Here is an 18,413-nt window from a genome sequence, read left to right as displayed (position 1 = left end):
TGGCATAAATACACAACTAGCATGGCCCCACATGCTTTACTTGCACATTCCTCCTAAATTAATACTAAAAATGCATCTTCAGCTTCTTGGCAGTGTGTGGTTAGGCACAAAAACTATAAGTGCTTCTGCCTCGTACAGCATCCCAGCTGTATACAGGCAAAGTGTCTCCAACGTGTAGCTTGCATGCTATATATAGCCAACTACCTGGAGTTGAATTGGTTTCTCTACTTTCCCACCAGCCTAGCACAGCGACCACGGAAATCATCAAACTGTAAAAACTCGATGATAATTCAACTGATGCTAAATTTCCCATACTAACTCTTTTTCCTAATGATAATGACAGATAATTTCAGTACCAATAATTTACTTGTTTCTCCTTTAAAAAAATATTTTCGCCCTTTTTTTACTTACTATGTTTCATGATATATTTTGAAATGGTTCTCTTCTTAGTGGAATAAAATACTTTCATTCTAAATTCTACTCTTCAAAAGCAACCCTCATGTCAGGTTTTCAGGGCATCATATATAACCAGAGGCATTATTTCATTGCTAATTTGGAACCGTATAATAAAGTGATTCTTAAAAACCAGCCATAATGTCCAAATTTTACAAATGTTATTATCCTTTGTTATGATTCCTCCAAAAAAGCACTTCCAAAAAATCTCCATACCGTACTTGAAGATTTTAATACTAAGGAATTCTAGATATCTTTTCACTGGTAGAATGCCAACTTTGTTTCAATGGCCTAAGGACATAAAAAGAGTTCTGATGCACAGAATATGTTAAATATTTTTTACAAACATGAAATATTCAGCTTTGACCTAGTTTCAAGACACAGCAGGAGACAGGTGTTTAATCATTGGTTATAATGGGCAATTAATAAAATATCAATCAATATTAGCAGGGGAAACGATACAATCATATTTCAATTAATTGATTAATTGTCATTGATTTTAATACATTTTATGTGTTTCAGATGGGTGCGAAAACATTGCAATAAAACATAAAATGGAGACAATACATACAAAGTAAGGGGATCATTTGATATCCTGCACACACAAGTATAACAAGACAGTTGCTGCCCTGTCAGTTGATTTGAACCACTTTTGGGATGGGCTTGTGATATACAGATGGCTACCAGCTGCCTGATTTCTTTGTAAGACTTTGGTGTAAAGATAACTCTATATAATGTAACGTCCATTAATCTATTAATCTAAAGTATACCTGGAGCAATCAATCTTCCAAAATACAAAGAAGCAACAGTAATCATGACATCAACACTTAACTGGAACACTTAACTGTTCCAGGGGTGCAAAAATAGCAGCAGTAGGAATAGCAGCCGAGCATTGGGAAGTGGTGTTAGTGGAAGGGGATGAAACAAACAACCAAAGGCTAAGAGAATCAGGAGAGTGAGGACTAGTAATTCATTTTCCTTCTCGATGATGGGGTAGTCTCTGAGTAAGATGAGGATCAGCCGGTTCCTGCCAAACCAAAAAGCGTCCTTAACACAACACATTAGGCACCGCTCACTGTTACACTTGGGGAGGACCTCAAGAGATCTCCAAAAGGAGATCAAGCCCTATACATCTTACCTCTTGGACTGTTGAGACTAGCTTCATATGCTTTTCCACCATCCCCACAATGACTCTGGTCAAATGGAAGGCATTGATCTCCAGTCCCTGCAATGACTTCATAGTTCTTTGCCAGGTCCTTCACATCAGTAAGAGACTTCACTTTGTAGACTTTTCTAGTATTTGTATCTGAGAGATAAAGAGCTTCTGAGGCTGGGTCCACTGCCAAGTAATACTTATGGGCTGGACTAGTACTGAAAAAAGAATAACAGATATGTTTATAGTCAGCATCAACCCTTCTGAAATGTCAAAATTATTTGGAATTATCATTGTAAGAATAAGTCATGACTGGGCACCCTTCATATTATGAAATATCCCAAGTAAAAGCATACATTTGGCCTCTGATCAAAGCAAAATTGATTTCCTCTCATGTAGTGAATTTATTGGCTGAATTCTGGGAAAATGGAGCCTTCATGCTCCATCCTGAGAACACTGATTGACGTTGCCATAGAGATAGCTTGCCAGCAATTAAGTCTTCCCTTCTTGCCAGCAGCCATTTTAATTTCTCTGAGCTGCAAAACCAATGTTTAATATTAAAGCATCAGGGGACTATTAGATGTTTGTTGTATTCGGATATCTCAATACCCCCTAAGCCTGTATTTGGAAATTAAAAAAATTAGTCTGTAGGCATAATGTTTTAAATATGAATGACAACAGTCTCATCAAAAAGATAAGGGGCTCTTTATTTGAGGCCATTCTCCCTCCTCCATGTACTTATCCCTGCTTCTGCCAGATGCATCTGACCTGCTCTCATATCACTTCCATCATTTCTACATTTCCCTATAATGCATCCACTATATTGTATTTTCCAATGAATAAACATACCGCAGAAAAACACAGAATTGCAAAAACACAATAAAACTACGCACAGCCTTAGCATCAGAACCTTCAGACGCTATTAGTGAGTCAAAAATGAATACACTGCAATGATATATAATGTACTTTTTGGCCATATACAATACAATATTGCTAACTCACAAGAGGTTCCAAAAATGACCGAGTATTGCGGAAAGGTTGTTTTTGTGATGATCAGAACTGACAACAGGCTTATTTGGCTTATTGGTAGAACCACTTAAAGGCTTTAGCATCCCATGGAAAAACTCCCAGCAGTATAAGATATTTAGGATCGCGATAGGACTCATTTTACAGACAACGGAAACTGAACAATAACCAGACATCCAAAAGGAATTTGCTGGCTGGATACATCATAAATCTAGGCGATTGATTAATGGAAGCAAAGATACTCTTTTAATATCAGATTTAGAGCAAAGCAATAAAAATGAATTAGATGAAGTTCCCCCTTGTGCATAACATGTTGTTTATGTAAACCTTTCTTAAATCTTGTCCAAATTGATAATAAATTTCTCCTTTTATATTTTTAGACTAAATCAATAACATCATAAATAAATGTGGCAATGATCCGCTTACCTGTGTCTTGTATCACGGTTTCTGATACAATAAATCAGGTTTGGTGCAGCACAAGGAAAAAGAAGACAAGCAGCAATCAGTAAAAGTTTAAGGCTCACAACAAAAACTAGTAAAGTTGCTTCAAATAGCAGAAACAATGTAAGACAGAGAAAAGCCTGTAGTATTAACTGTTGCAAATTAATTTGCACAACAATAATTATCTTATATCCCACTACCAGCTGCTTGAAACCAGCAAACAGGAGACCTCTAAGGTTTGTTTGCTTAACAGCACATGTTAAGAGCACGTTAAACTCCCTAGCAAAAGTATGGGTAATGAATGGCCAACTTAGCCTTTCTTTTCTTTATTATTATTTATTGTTTTATATAGTGCCATCATATTCGGCAGCGCTGCACAATGGGTAAACAAGACATAACAAATAGAATATAACTTACAGAAATAAGGGGTAAGGAGAGAATTATGATGTATTACACAAGAGGTACATGTGCCACTGTTAGAGATGGACCAGCCACATACCAAGTATTGTCCAAAGGCAAAAGAGGGAATAGGAAAAGTAGGGGCGCCACTGACATTGAAGGAAATTGTTGAGGGAATGTTAGCTCTGGAGGGAGTGATTATAAGAAATGTGGTTTTGTAAACATTGAGTTTTAGAAATCATGCAGATATCCAGTTAGAGATGTAGGCAAGTCTGTTAGTTACACAATCTAAGAGGGAGGGAGAAAGATCAGGAGAAGATAGGCAGATCTGGGTGTCATCAGCATACAGGTGGTATTGAAAACCAAAGGTTGAGATTATTTTGCCAAGTGTTAAGTGAGAACAGAAGAGGTCCTGAGCCTTGACGTACCTTGGCGAGAGAGGTGGGCCAGTAGTTGGACAGATCAGGGAAGGCTTTTTCAAGATAAGAGTTATGGTAGCATGCTTAAAGGAGGATAGGACAGATCCAGTAGAGAGGGAGATGTTGAAAATATTAGCTTATGTATGGACTTCTGCCTACTACGTTTAGCAGTGCGGGAACAATGTAGAAGGTGTCAGGATATTGTTGTATGCCAGCGTCCTTAAGGGGGAGTGGTAAATGAGGCTACATTCTCAAGAGCAGATGTAACAATGGAGTTATAGAGAGAGAGGTACCAAAGTTAGGGCATGAGGTTTTAGAGATGGGAGAGAAGAGGGACTAAGTTGGTTGAGAGTTTCTGAAGATTGAGAGAGCTAAAGTCTCTGGTTAGGCTAGGTTGGTGGGAGGAAAAGGAAAGTGTGAGAAACAAGATGAGAGAGCAGGATAGGAAGTAGAGGTCAGACAGGGGGAAAGGTGAATAAGAGAAGTTGGGAAGAAAGCACATGCTAGAATAAAAAAGGTCCAAGGCGTGACCATTGTGACCATCGTAGGGGAGATAGTATGCTATCTAAGATCAAAAGAGGAGGTAATGGAAAGGAATTTTGGAAGCCACAGTCCTTAATGTGGTGTTATGGGGATGTCTCCAAGCATGACAGAGGCGATATCAGGTGAGAGGAAGTGGGGAAGCCATGAGGAGAAGTGGTCAAGAAATATTAGCAGGGCCAGGAGGATCGTATACAACAACAACAATGTGTAGAGATATAGCATTAAATACCTGGATAGCATGAACTTCAAATAAGGAGAAAGAGTGATATAGCAGAGAGAATATATTGAAAAATGCGGATGTGTAGGAAGCCTTCACCATCACTCTTTCTTTCATCAGTTCTGTGGGTGTGAGCGAGGTGGGCAGCAGCAGGAGAGGCAGTGTTACATGAGGTTAAAGTGAGAAGGTGCATTGGACTAGAAGTGAAGTGGTCCTTGTTACACACACAGAGAGGAAAGATATCATTTTAATGTATACTTATATCTAAGTATGTTAATAAACCCAATATCTGAAATATTATTCTGTATTCCATGTAAATTATAGAAAAATACTGACACATTATTTCTGTTCTTAAATAAAATATACATATTTTGTGATAATCCTGCACCACTTAATCTGTAACAATAGAAATAATTATACTCTACCACATCTATTCTCACAAACAAACCTATTGCCATAGAATACCATAATGCATTGCACCCTACTGTTCAAATGAACAATGAAAGCAGCAAGCAGCAAATATACACTTAGGAGAGTCTTATAACAGGGATTATGCTTGTACACAATTACAGGTATTTACTGGAAAAACAAAGCTAGCAGCTGAGAAAACACATCTTTAATGGGATATAAGCCATATTTTTTATGCCTTTAATATTCCCTTAACACTATTACAGTTCACAGTCCCCAATAATTATAAAGTTAAACACTATAGTTTATGATAACAAACTACATTTTGCGTCATGCAGCAGATAGACAAATAAAAAACAGATACCTATTCTTTGGAGGAAATATAACTTATCTAAATATACAGTGTAAAACTGAAGAAAGACCATGTTCATTTTTTTATCAGTTTTGCAACTTGTATTAAATAGGGTAATAACTTTGCCTGACGCACCACCTACATCATCCCTACTTGAGATAAAACCCATTGCTATGTAAAAAAAATTACTCACTAGTTCCAGTAAGAACATTCTATACATCCAACTGATGATCTCTCATAGAAAACATGTGTCCAATATTAACCATTTTGTCCTTATAAATACATTTTAGTAACCCTATGTATGGCTGATATATAAACTTGTCCCAGATAATTTTAAAAAGTTGGATAGCTCTGAAATTGTGTGTGTGTTACTATGTTTATTTCTCAAGTGGTTTCCAAAACAGAAGGGTACCAGGACATTGGGAGGTCCCAACTTCTTTAAATTTCAAAATGATTATCTATATATAATTACTATATTGTTGTTTTCTGATGTCTGATGCTCCCTCTTATCAGTCTGGCCTCCCTGCCTGCTCTTCACATAATGATCAAGAAGTAGGGCTCCAAAGACCATGCAGAGTCTCCAAACAGGCTTTGTTAGATCTTTAACATTGTGTGCAGAATAGGAGGGATTGAGTATTGTGTACAGGGTGAGAGTGAGGACAGTGGTGTGCCTGGAGGGAGGATGGTGTCAGACAAATATGTTGTGCAGGGAGACATGTTGGATGTGTTGTCTACAGAAAGGGTTAACCCTTTGGATGTCTTGTGTGCAGGGAGATAGTACCTGTTGGATGTATTGTGTGGGGTGGAAGAGGAACAGCTTCGTGTGTGTTGGGGTGAGGGGCTGCTGTTCACACATATGTATACTATATAAACATGCACACCATCGTTAAAAACGTGTATTCTATACATATTGGAAATTAGTGAGCATTACAAGCTTCTGCTGAGTAAAAGGTAATGTAATATTAACTCTAATATAGGTTGGTCATGTGGCATTCTGCAGCCTTTTCAAATTGGTGTTTCATTAGCATTATCGCTATAAAAAAATCAGTTGACAATATGTTGATTGCTATTTATTCTGTTATGTACAACTTTAGAAATGCTAATTTCACCACTTTTGACACGTGGCCTCAGGATATACTTTTAACATCTTGTTTTGAAGGTGCAGAGTGCCTCATTTTAAATTAGTGCTACAGCAACCATAACGGTGCCTCATCATTAAGAAATAATTGCGTTTCTTAGAACAAGTTCAAATTCATTTATTTATTTATACAGAAACAATTCCAACTCTCAAGGCTGCATGAAATGTAATCTCATGTTGCTGTTTGTTCTGGTTGAAAAGTGCAGTGTAAACACACAAGTGTTTATTAAAGTTCTATTTCACCAAAGGCGCTGTAAATCTGATTGAGGTGGATAAATGTCGTGCACATAGAATTAAGTACTGCAACACGCTAATAGCTTAAGATACCCACTTGTGCATTAACAGAAAAGTAGGAAATATGAACTTGAGCTGAAAGATTATTCTGCTATTCCTTCTGGAATTGCAACTCTGCATTTTGCTTACAATATAAAATCAATGAAAACGCTATACGAGTGTTCAAACACAGGGCCATTATTATTATTGTTATGGTTGTTCGGGCTTCTTTATGTATAAATGGAAATTATGATTAGGCTTTTTGTCTGGATTATTTCTCTTGCCGACAGGTTTTAAAAGGAAACTGTTGCATATCAGGTTATCAATAGTCCTAATTCTTACATTACATGTAGAATCTTGTTCTACTTAAGAGTTACTTAAAGGTGCTGTCCTGCTTATACAAAACGATAACCATTATGCAGCGTCACCAACTACTTTTAACCTGAAATCTTTACCTGTAGGAAACGATAGGAGAAGCTGCAGCTCTATGGAAGATGCTTGAAACAGCTAATCATTGGCATTAGTGGCATTGATTACAATGGGAGTGCTTTCTGCATATGTGCAGGGGTCTTGTAAGACCCCCTGGAATGCTTTCACGAGGACAGGAGCTGGCTGGTGGTGCAGTGGCAAGCAGGAGATGTGTTTGGCCAAATGAATGAGCTGGAGAGTGGGGAAAGAGGGCAAATGACATGGCTGAATGCCTTTATGCTTTTGCAAGAGAGGTTAAAGAGTTGTATACCTCCATGTAATATGATGGTGCAATATAAAACAATAAAAATATTAATAACAATAATAGTAATGTTATAACAGATTTGCAGACAGTACTAAGAAATATCTGGTCCCATGCATTAGTTGGCTGTTCCACCTACTTTTTTACAGTTTTGTAACCAAATTCAGCATTTGAAATATATTTCTAGTACCGCTGAATGCCTAAACCCTTTTCACACATAATTATTTTCTCTTGTAAAATACCGTCTCATTCACAATTTTTGCTAGGAACATTACATTGTCACGCAGAGACAGACACTGATAGGTTATTGCCATAGAAACTGAAAAAGTATTTTTAATGTTTCTATGTAGAAGAGAATAAAATTACAGCCACGATTTATTGACAACTGCAATTAATGTTTCATCTAAGTGGAAAGGCACCTTAACGCCATCTTGTTCAGCTATACACTAAACACATTTTTTTATATAATTTTTTAATATATATTTTTTATATAATTCTAATTTTACTGTTATCGTTTCACATGAAAACAGATTTTACATTTTTACATTTGCAACAATTGACATGAATTATGAATTTATTTTAAAGAGGCAATTTAAACAACAATAGCCATTTGCAAGAGTACTTAAAATGTGTACTGATTTGTGTACTGGAACAACATTTATACATAAATTATAATTCCTGCGATTGACTCATGATTAGTGTAGATCCTGCCTTCAGGAAGAAGAACAGTTTTAGGGAAAAGCAAATAGTGAAAACAAAAATACAATATTAAATGATATAAAAATAATATAATATAATATATAAATAAAATATGTAGCGCACACATTGGAATAAACTTCCACAATACATAATCTTTGATGATTATATCTTACCTAAGTTCTAAAATACTGATGACATTTCCAGATGGATGTATTCTTCTTACAAAGTTAAAATCCCCAATGTATATGCTGCCGTCTGGTCCTGTTGCCATAGCAACTGGAGCAAAAAGTTTGTTGTTATACACTGGCCCATTGCAATTGGAGCAGGAAAGGCTTCTCTGTTGACCGTTTCCCATCAGAGTGGAGATCACCGGAGGTTGCTGAGATATAAATATATTCTCTCCATCTCCTTTGTGCAAAATTCCTAAAAAAATCCAAAACGTATATAATAATAACAAGAAAAAATGAAAATATATTTGCAGAAGAAGCCCTAGCAACCGAAAACTACAAATATGCAAGTGCTACAAAAATAGATTAATTAGTTTTTAATTTGAGAAAAATGCGCTGTCGCTTCTTTGACACAGTACGTGTGAAAAGTACTGCCATCCACATAGATCAGTATCTACTTAATCTGAACTAGAAGGCATTTATACATGTGTGTATGTGGGTATATACACCATTTAAAAGCAAAGCATTGTCTTGTAGACTTTATTAAAACTATTAAATTGTAATGCAATATCGGCAGGTCAGGCTCTGTACAGGCATCTGTGAAGCTGCAAATTAGCTATCAACACAAAATAATTAATAAAAATAAAAGTAATAAAAGAAAAAAAAAATCTGTGTATAGGATGAAAGTGATTTAGAAGGCTGTTTTATTATTGGCATATATAAGTAAGATTCAACCTGAGGAAAAATAGAAGTTTATAGCATATCTATCTATCTATCTATCTATCTATCTATCTATCTATCTATCTATCTATCTATCTATCCATCCATCCAGCCATCCATCCATCCATCCAATATCAACTGGTATTCAAGCAACTAACATGAGCTAAAGTATCCGTCCTAGGGTTTACCCATTTTCTAATCAGAGTGTTATAATTTGAGTATTTATTGACTCTTACATACTAAACATTATATCTCTACCCTTTTTACCGACAAATCGTTCTTAATCTTGCATCACATTATCTCGTCAGTGTGGCCATCATTCTCCTTTTATTATCTTCATTGCTACCGTGCCGTCAGGCTAGGTTTTGAACCAGTTTCATTCTAGACTGTGTGCAATTGCCTTGATTATCTGCCACCAGCACTTCACATGCTGCAGCCTTCTTCCAGCACTAGATATTATCCATCCTGCTGTTCCTCCTGGTTTGCTGCACGTGTGGTCACACACATGCTGGTCATCCTCATTAGCAGTACCACCTGGACGCTATATAGGTTTTTCTGAACCAAGAACCTCTGCTCAGTTCTCCGGAAGCCACTATACTTCAGTCCTGGTTAAGATTTGTATCCTGTTGGTGTCTCCTGTTACCGACCTTGGCCTTATTTCTGCATTCTGTTGTCCTGCTACCTACCTTTGACTTCTGGACTATTTATTGACCTCACTTTTGGATTTTTTCTTTATTACTTTGGATATCAACCCTGTACTCTGCATACTGGACTGCATCCCAGAACTTAAGCCTAACACAAACACAGTTAAAGATGGATTGTGTTTCAAAACACATAAATGATGTAACATTAAATTATTGTTATAACTAGAAGAAATGTGTATATTTGTGTGTGTCTGTGTGTGTGTGTGTGTGTAGTGGTGCTGTATAAATCTAATAGAAGAGTTTATTATATCACTCAGAATTCATGTAAACTTTGCAGTATATAAGGAATACAGAAGAAGTCAGAGGTTATGTGCATGGCAGTTACAGAAGCTTCAAGATAATTAAGAATGAATCCAAGTGTATTTTCATGCAATACATCAATAATTCCAATCTATTTCATGTACTTCCACTTTCTTTATTTCATGTGGTACCACATTGTTTTAGAGGATCAAAAGCATAACAAGACAAAATTATCTATAAATTTATGTTCTCCTTAGAAATGTGACCAAAAATGCCCAAAGGAATATATAATTAAAATCCTGCTATTTCTAATCTTCCCCTAAATGAGGCTGATAAATTATCTGCATCGCAAATATGCAATCTAAAACGGAGCATGTAGAGTGAATGGGCAAAATGGTTTAGCCTGGAGTAAAGCACCGATAAGCTTACAGTGTAAATTGCAGTAACGCTCCAAGTGTCGATTAACTGGCACACAACTAATGGGAAATTATGATGGAATTCCCAGGTGGTAGACCTGCAACTACCGTAATAATTTATAACACCACAATCAGCAGCATAAACTATTCTCTTACACAAATAATAAAAAAAACAAATGGAAAAAAACATATTTACACACAGGAGACTGTATAAATTGTATACATTGAAACCTCACAGTGCATAAGGCCATAGGGTAGAATGATAGGGGTGAATATTTCATAATATTACAATTTAGATTTTTCAAAAAATGAAAAAGTGAGTGTTGAAAACATTAAATTAATCTGGGAATATTTACAGTATTATCCATAGATACACTCGAAATTAGGTATTCTGACAGTGACCAATGAATGTAAAACCCATTGTCATGGCAGCGGCTTTACTAAGGCACTAGAGAATGGAATGGGAAGACATTTTACTTATAGAGCCCCAGCATATTCTGTAGCACTATTACAGTAAAGAGAGTGACCATTAGCAATAACATTAACAGACAATAAGACACACTATTAAGTAGAAATCTAAAGCAAAGGAATGGTCAAGGCATGGTTATAAGGCTTTGCTACATGTAAAATTAGCACTAAGATACTAAGGTTTTTTTTGCATATACCATTTTTGACATATGAACTGTTGTTGCTAATATAGTATGAGGGTGAAGCACACAGTTGATCATTTTGGTATCTGTAGCTGACTGTACCTTTAACTCTGAAGCATTCAGAGATGTTCTCGTTAGTATAATTCTTATTATTCATTATGCATATCATCTTGATAACCGAAGATGATCAAGGACACTCTCATAGACAGAGAAGGTTAAGACTCAATTAACTTGCTCTATGTAGTCACCCTGAAGCAAGATATTTATGACCCCCACCACTAAAAATGTTTATTGGCTTTGTTTTTTAGTCATGGTTAGAAATTCTATAATAATTCCTTAAAATCATTAATATCAAACCATAAAAACCCTCCAATGTTATTGCTATGTTAACGTGACATCCACATTATGGTGATTAAACCCTGGTTAGATACAACTTTGCAAAAAACTGATCTTCTTGAACAAGACTCAAGCTCACCACCAAGACTTGGCTTTGATTTGCCAGATCCAGCTCATCACTCATATTAATGCTTTCACTTACTTGCCCAGAACTATTTGTATGGAATACATGAAGAAATACACGCTTGAGGACACTGTAGTAGATTCTTTATAGGCTTGTACATTACTGAAATATCCAGAATAGAGATTTAACCTCCATACTGTTGAAAGTTTGGTGTTTTTGAACATTTCCTTTAGGGAACGGGAACAGTAGCATTTCTTCTACAGTTACCAGGCACTTGAAGCAAGAGAAAAAAAATCTACCGCTGGGACAGTGTTAGGGGAACAAATAAAATGTACCATTATCTCTATTATGTGAGAAAATTGATTATAATTCACTTCTGGTATGTTTTCCAAATTTATGCATGAAACATTTGCTAGTATTAAATTAAACTTTAATTAATTGAATCCACCCTTATGCTGCACAAACTATAATTCATCTTTTATCTATTACAGTTTAAGCCTTCCTCCGTTCTCTTGCGTTTTACTTTCCAGACTAACTGGAAACTACACAGCTTGAATTAAAATAGAATGATTATGGTAATGCAGGGTAAGACAACATAAATCTATCCGTCAGTCTGTCTATCCATCTATCATACACCTTTCATTTATTTCATATTTTTCACATTAATTAAGCGTAATTATGCAGTGGGGCCACTCTATTTAAACATGCATGTCCCGAGTCCAATACAAAACCAGGGACTGATTAAGGTCTGAGTCTTTACATCAGGAAAAATGGCCAGACTAGATCCGACAAATTCTATATTCTATGTTTCTTTGTCATGAAAAATGTTAAGCTGCCCCAGGGTCTAGAGGTCCTCAAGATTTAAGGCTGTTAAGTGTTGAAAATACACTAGAACCTTTGCAAATGATCTCTCTTTCTATTTGTGCCACTGATATGGATTATTTTGCAGTGTAGTGTTGAAATAGGAAATGCAATCTACCAAGGTATCACCAGGCCCGGACTGGCCATCGGGCACACCGGGCATTTGCCCGGTGGGCCGGGCCACGGCAGGGCCGCATTGATTTAGGGGCTGATGGAGCTGCAGCTCCAGGCCCCTACCCTACCTACCGGGTCCGCCACTCTAAGGGGCCGGGAAGTCCCCACCAAGGCCGGCCTTACGGGTCTGCGGCCGCACAGGGTATAAATTAAAACATCGGGTTTTTTTTTTACTTTATTTAACATCCTCCATGTTAAATAAAGTTTTTTTTTAACTTTATTTAACATGGAGGATGTTAAATAAAGTTGAAAAAAACCCCCGATGTTTTAATTTAAACCCTGTGCGGCCGCAGACCCCTAAGGCCGGCCCTGGTGGGGGCTTCCCGGCCCCTTAGAGCAGGACCGGCCTTTGGGGTGTTCGACCGCACAGGGCGTCACACTCTAGGGGGCGTCACACTCTAGGGGGCGGGGGGCGGTCCGCACCGGGTGCCGCTCATCAGGGGGTGCCAACCTGCGGCACCCGGCACCCCTCCAGAGACGGACAGCAATGTCCGCCGCTGGAGGAGCAGGTTCGCAAGGGAGCGGTATCGGAGGTCTTTAACAGACCTCCGGTTCCCTTGAGTGATTTTAAGCCGGGTTCAACGCGGCTTAAAATCACTCAAGGGAGCCGGAGGTCTGTTAAAGACCTCCGATACCGCTCCCTTGTGATCTGCACGGCAACAGCTGCTGTGCGCCGGGATCTGACAACAAACCCCGGCGCACAGCAGCTGTTGCCCTCTGAACCGGAAGAAGACAGAGAAGACAGAAGAACTGAAGAAGAGGAGCGAAGAGGAGGAAAAGGAGCTGTAAGGAGAAAAGAGGAAAGGTAGGAAAATATTCAGTGAGAGTGGATTAGTATATATGTGTGGATTGGTGTATATATGTGTGGATTGGTGTATATATGTGTGGATTGGTGTATATATGTGTGGATTGGTGTATATATGTGTGGATTGGTGTATATATGTGTGGATTGGTATATATGTGTGGATTGGTATATATGTGTGGATTGGTGTATATATGTGTGGATTGGTATATATGTGTGGATTGGTATATATGTGTGGATTGGTATATGTGTGGATTGGTATATACGTGTGGATTGGCATACGTGTGGATTGGTATGTGTGTGGATTGGTATGTGTGTGGATTGGTATACGTGTGGATTGGTATACGTGTGGATTGGTATATATGTGTGGATTGGTATAGGTGTGGATTGGTATATATGTGTGGATTGGTATATATGTGTGGATTGGTATATATGTGTGGATTGGTAAGTGTGTGAGAGTGATGGGTGTTATGCTGTACCATTTCCAATGTCTTTTTCATGATCTAATTATGCTCTAAAAGTACATCATAACTCCCATCACTCTATACTGTTCCATACAGTGGCAGAGCTGGGAGGCAGAGGCCTTGCACCCCCACCGCAGGACTCCTGAAAGGTAAGTGAACTTCAAAGAGGGAGAGGGTAGATAGTTAGGAGGGGGTAGATAGGGAAAAGGGCGTGAGACGGGGGAAAGAGGGTAGATAGGGAGAAGGGAGTGAGAAGGGGTAGATAGGGGAGAAGGGGTAGATGGGGCAGAAGGGAGTGAGAAGGGGTAGATAGGGCAATCATACTCCTATCATGCCAAGTCTGCGAGTACATCCTGGAATCTGGGTATGCCTGGGCATGATAGGAATGTGATTGCTGTTAACAATCATATATATATATACATATAATATTGTTTTTTAATTGTTTTGTCCTATTTTGGTGTGTTACTTACTTTAAATAAAAGTGTTAGATTTTTTTATGGTGTGGGGAGGTCATATTCGGTTTCGGACAGGTAAATGCTGCATTTTCGGTTTCAGTCCAGAATTCGTTTCGGTGCATCCCTACTACTAAGCCAGACAATGAAGTGGTAGGCCTACACCACATCAATGTTTGGCGTAGTATATAGTGATTGGTGTTATGCTGCACTATTGTCAATGTCTGGCTCAATGTATAGTGATAGGGATTACGCTGTACCACTGTCAATGTGTGCCTCAGTATATAGTGATAGGTGTTATGCTGTACCACCGTCACTGTCTGCCTCAGTATATAGTGGTAGGTGTTATGCTGTACCACCGTCAATTTCTGCCTCAGTATATAGTGATAAGTATTATGCTGTACCACTGTCAATGTCTGCCTCAGTATATAATGATAACAGTGAGAAGAGGCAGAGGTGGTAGATAGTGATACAGGGGGATAGATAGTGAGAAAGGGGAGTTTTGTTACAAGTTTTTATTCCTTTCTTTTTTTGTGATGGGGGGGCACCAGAGGAGTAGTCCGCACAGGGCGCCAGAACACCTAAGGCTGGCTCTGCCTTAGAGTGGCGGACCCGGTTGCAGTTGCGGCGGGCTTAAGGGGCTCTGCCTTAATGCGGCCATATTTTAAGGTACTAGCCTGGAGCTGCAGCTCCATCAGCCCCTAAGTCAATCCTGCCCTGCCACAGGCGCGGTCGCAGTTGCTGCTTGCTCTGGCAACAAGGTAAGTAGGGTGAGGGAGGGGGCTGCAGTGAGAAGGGGCAGAGGGGGGTTAGGTAGTGAGAAAGGGGGAGAGGGTTAGATAGAGGCGGTACATATTGATAAGTGGGGAAGGGGGTTACATAGTGAAAAGGGGGAACATAGTGAGAAGGGGCAGATAAGATGATGAGAGGGGGTAGTGTGAATGCGTATGAGAATGAATGAATAAATGTGTGGATGAATTGTGTGAATGCGTATGACAATTAATGAATTCATGTGTGGATGAATTGCTTGAATGATTTGTGAGACTGCATTAATGAATGTGTTAATGATTTGTGTGAATGATTAAATGCAAAGATGGTACATGAAGGGTGGGCTTTAACAATAAATAAATAAATAAATAAATATGGGCTGCTCAGGCTTAAATGCCCGGGCCTATTTTTTGTCCCAGTCCGGGCCTGGGTATCACCAATTACTGATATCACATATAGTGTACCAGCTGTGTACATTGCACGGAGCTGTGGAATATAGGGCTACATGAATCAATAAATAATAAAGAATAATAACAGCATTTAGCATGAATTGAGCTTGTCATAGAGCTGAGCTCTTAAAAAAAGCATAAATCTTTTGCAGATCGGTTGAGTAAATTTCTAGGTTCGCACTGGGTGGATGTATCTCATACATGCTGAAGTGGAATCAGTTGGTTTGGCAGTAAGCACTGATAAGTGAAATATTCACAAGCAGAGATGTATCTTAGCCAGGTGCTGTCCTAGTCCTGACCCTCGCAGGGCTTAACTCCATGGCTGCCCTTCTCTATGCTGAGTTTGGAATGGGATGTCATATCCCTGCGAGCTGCATGTGGGGTACAGAGTACATTTGCCATGGAGACTGTGCAGCCATGAAACAGTAATGTGCTGGGAGCCTGATCACGCAATTGCACACAATGCCTCTGGTTATGCGACAAAGGGGGCAACTGCCTCCCTAGGCATAGGCCAGAATACGCTAATGTCCATAAATTGGTTTAACATTTGCAAGTGAACAATCCATTTAAGCCGCAGGGGGGAGCTCTTAGTATGCACAAGCATTGATTTTCCTGAAAACTGTAGAGAGATGGAACACTGTCTGATTCCTTCTCCACAGGATGTACTTTAAATAGAGCATGGTAGAGTGAAACAGCCACATTGGCAGCCAATCACACTGAGATTTAGTAACTGCATCCCAGAATCATATCATTTAAAAGACAAAAATCCACAAATTTCAATGCCAGTTAAGCCAAACGTAGCTGTGAAACTGAAATCTAAAGAAATCAACATAAGCGTTTCACTTACCATTTTGGGGATTTAAAATGTGATGCTTGTTAAAGGACCATCCGCCAAGGTTTGAAGCATCCATCTCAAAACCTTGTAAGGTAACTGTTCTTCTCTCCCACAACACAAGGTCTTGGCAAGATTCATATTCATATCCTACTGATACTATCATGTAAAAATAATTAAAAACATCATTTCTAAATCTACATTTTTGTTAAATGCATTTGTTTATTGTATACCATCATAGACAACCTAGACATACCATTTGTTATAGAGAGATTACTAGGATGAAGTACAGCATCTTGTGTCTTTATAAGTAGTACTCAGTAGACATGCAAATAGATAAAAAACGATTCAGACAAAATTCAGAATTTTTTCAGATTTTTTTCAGACAATGAATTTTATTCCCTGCCCATTAGGTTCAGCTGAAAAATCAGGGGCATTATTAATTCTGGAACAAAATTTGTTGCCCAGTGCCCATATTCAAGCATACTATCATTTACTCTTTCACTCTAAATGTTTCCCTACTGTCTCTGCCAACCACTTTCACTTCTGCCAACTACTTCCACATGTTCGTCTTCTTCTTAATTTTCTATCTTCTTTTATCATCTCTCTTCTTTTCTCTCTTTTCTCTCCATCTGCATCTCTGCACACATAACCTGGCAAGAACTTTCGCCAAAATAGCAGTTCTTGCAGTGACGTCCTCTCACTGATCCTCCAATTTGGAAAGAGAGGGCGTTATCAGACCCGCCACCATATTGCCCTCAGTCCAAGTTAGGGCAAAATGATGGCACTTGAGGTGACGTCCTCTTTCCTGATTAGAGGATCGGGGACAGGACGTCAACGCATGCTCCGCCATTTTGGTGGACGTTCCCACCGGTTATGTCCATGGATTTGCGGACAAAGATAGCAGATTGAAGAGAGAAGGGAGAAGATAGAAGATGCTGAAGTGGCCGGCAGAAGTGGAAATGGTCAGCAGAGAAAGTAGGGAAACATTTAGAGAGTGTGAGAGAGTGGGTGAACGAGAATGAGCGTGTGAGTAAATGTGGGCCCCCAATTTTCTGTTAAAGCTTTTTGTTTTCTTCTACTTTGTAAGGGGTATGGTCTCGTTTTTGGTTCATTCGGTAAATTAGCAATTTGTACGAATCCGAATACATAAGTCTAGTATCCAGTATTTTACTTTCACAATTTATTAACATGTTATCTTCAAATGAAACACAAATAACAATATATTTTTTACAAGCCTAAAAAATGCAACATTTGGTTTACTGGGAAACAAAGAACAAAGAAAAGACACTGTATTTTTATATTCACTCTACTGTAAATACTTTGGGTTCTAACAGGTTCTTGATCAGAGACTTTATAGGACATTGGTCATGAGAATCTGGTTGCCTCACTATTAGTGACTCACTACAACAGAATGTTTGTAATGGAAATTAAAGTGTTAATACCTGTATCAGGATCAACTAGTTTATACACTTCTCAGGTATAGAAACTGCTAGGGAGTTAAATTTTTATGATATATACGGTATATATATATATATATATATAATTATTTTATCATTTTGTTTCAGATGTTAAGTCTCAAATCCTATTTAAATTTTAAATTATAGGAATATATATCCATATAATCACCAGAAATGGCCATAAAGTGGTTAAATTCAGCTCCCTTAAATTACACAATACCTCGTCTCCCCATTCTCCTGTGTGTGCATAGGAGCGTTTCTGAGTCCATCATGTAGCTAGGGTTGCAAATGCTTTCTAAACTATTAACATTAAAATAAACTGTAAATTTATTGTAACAATGCTCGAGAAGTGGCAGAAACAAAGCTTCAAAATGAAATCAAATTGCTCTCTTGCAGTAAAGGCAACCCAATTCAATTAAATAAAAACACTTAAAAAAAGCCAGCATTGATTTTTCTTATGTCTTCTTTCCAAATCTTCTATTAATAACACAAATAGCATTCATTTTCAGATTTCATAACCCATCAATTCATTTTGTGGTATGT

At 38.2% G+C, this 18,413-nt stretch overlaps 1 protein-coding gene across 1 annotated transcript in view; it reads right to left on the bottom strand.

The window, feature by feature from the left end:
* The window catches only part of TENM1 (teneurin transmembrane protein 1), a 243,912-nt gene that overhangs the window by 39,304 nt on the left and 186,195 nt on the right, over positions 1 to 18,413 (bottom strand). Inside the window, exons 21-24 of the mRNA XM_053473912.1 lie at positions 16,426 to 16,569; positions 8,425 to 8,674; positions 3,059 to 3,079; positions 1,592 to 1,824 (exon numbers count right to left, since the gene is read on the bottom strand). Of these exons, the coding sequence (XP_053329887.1) occupies positions 1,592 to 1,824; positions 3,059 to 3,079; positions 8,425 to 8,674; positions 16,426 to 16,569 (648 nt within the window). The remainder of the gene's footprint in view (positions 1 to 1,591; positions 1,825 to 3,058; positions 3,080 to 8,424; positions 8,675 to 16,425; positions 16,570 to 18,413) is intronic.

The sequence above is a fragment of the Spea bombifrons genome, chromosome 8 (assembly GCF_027358695.1).
Source record: "Spea bombifrons isolate aSpeBom1 chromosome 8, aSpeBom1.2.pri, whole genome shotgun sequence".
NCBI classification, from domain to species: Eukaryota; Metazoa; Chordata; class Amphibia; order Anura; family Pelobatidae; genus Spea; species Spea bombifrons.
This window is presented reverse-complemented; position numbering and strand designations above follow the sequence as displayed.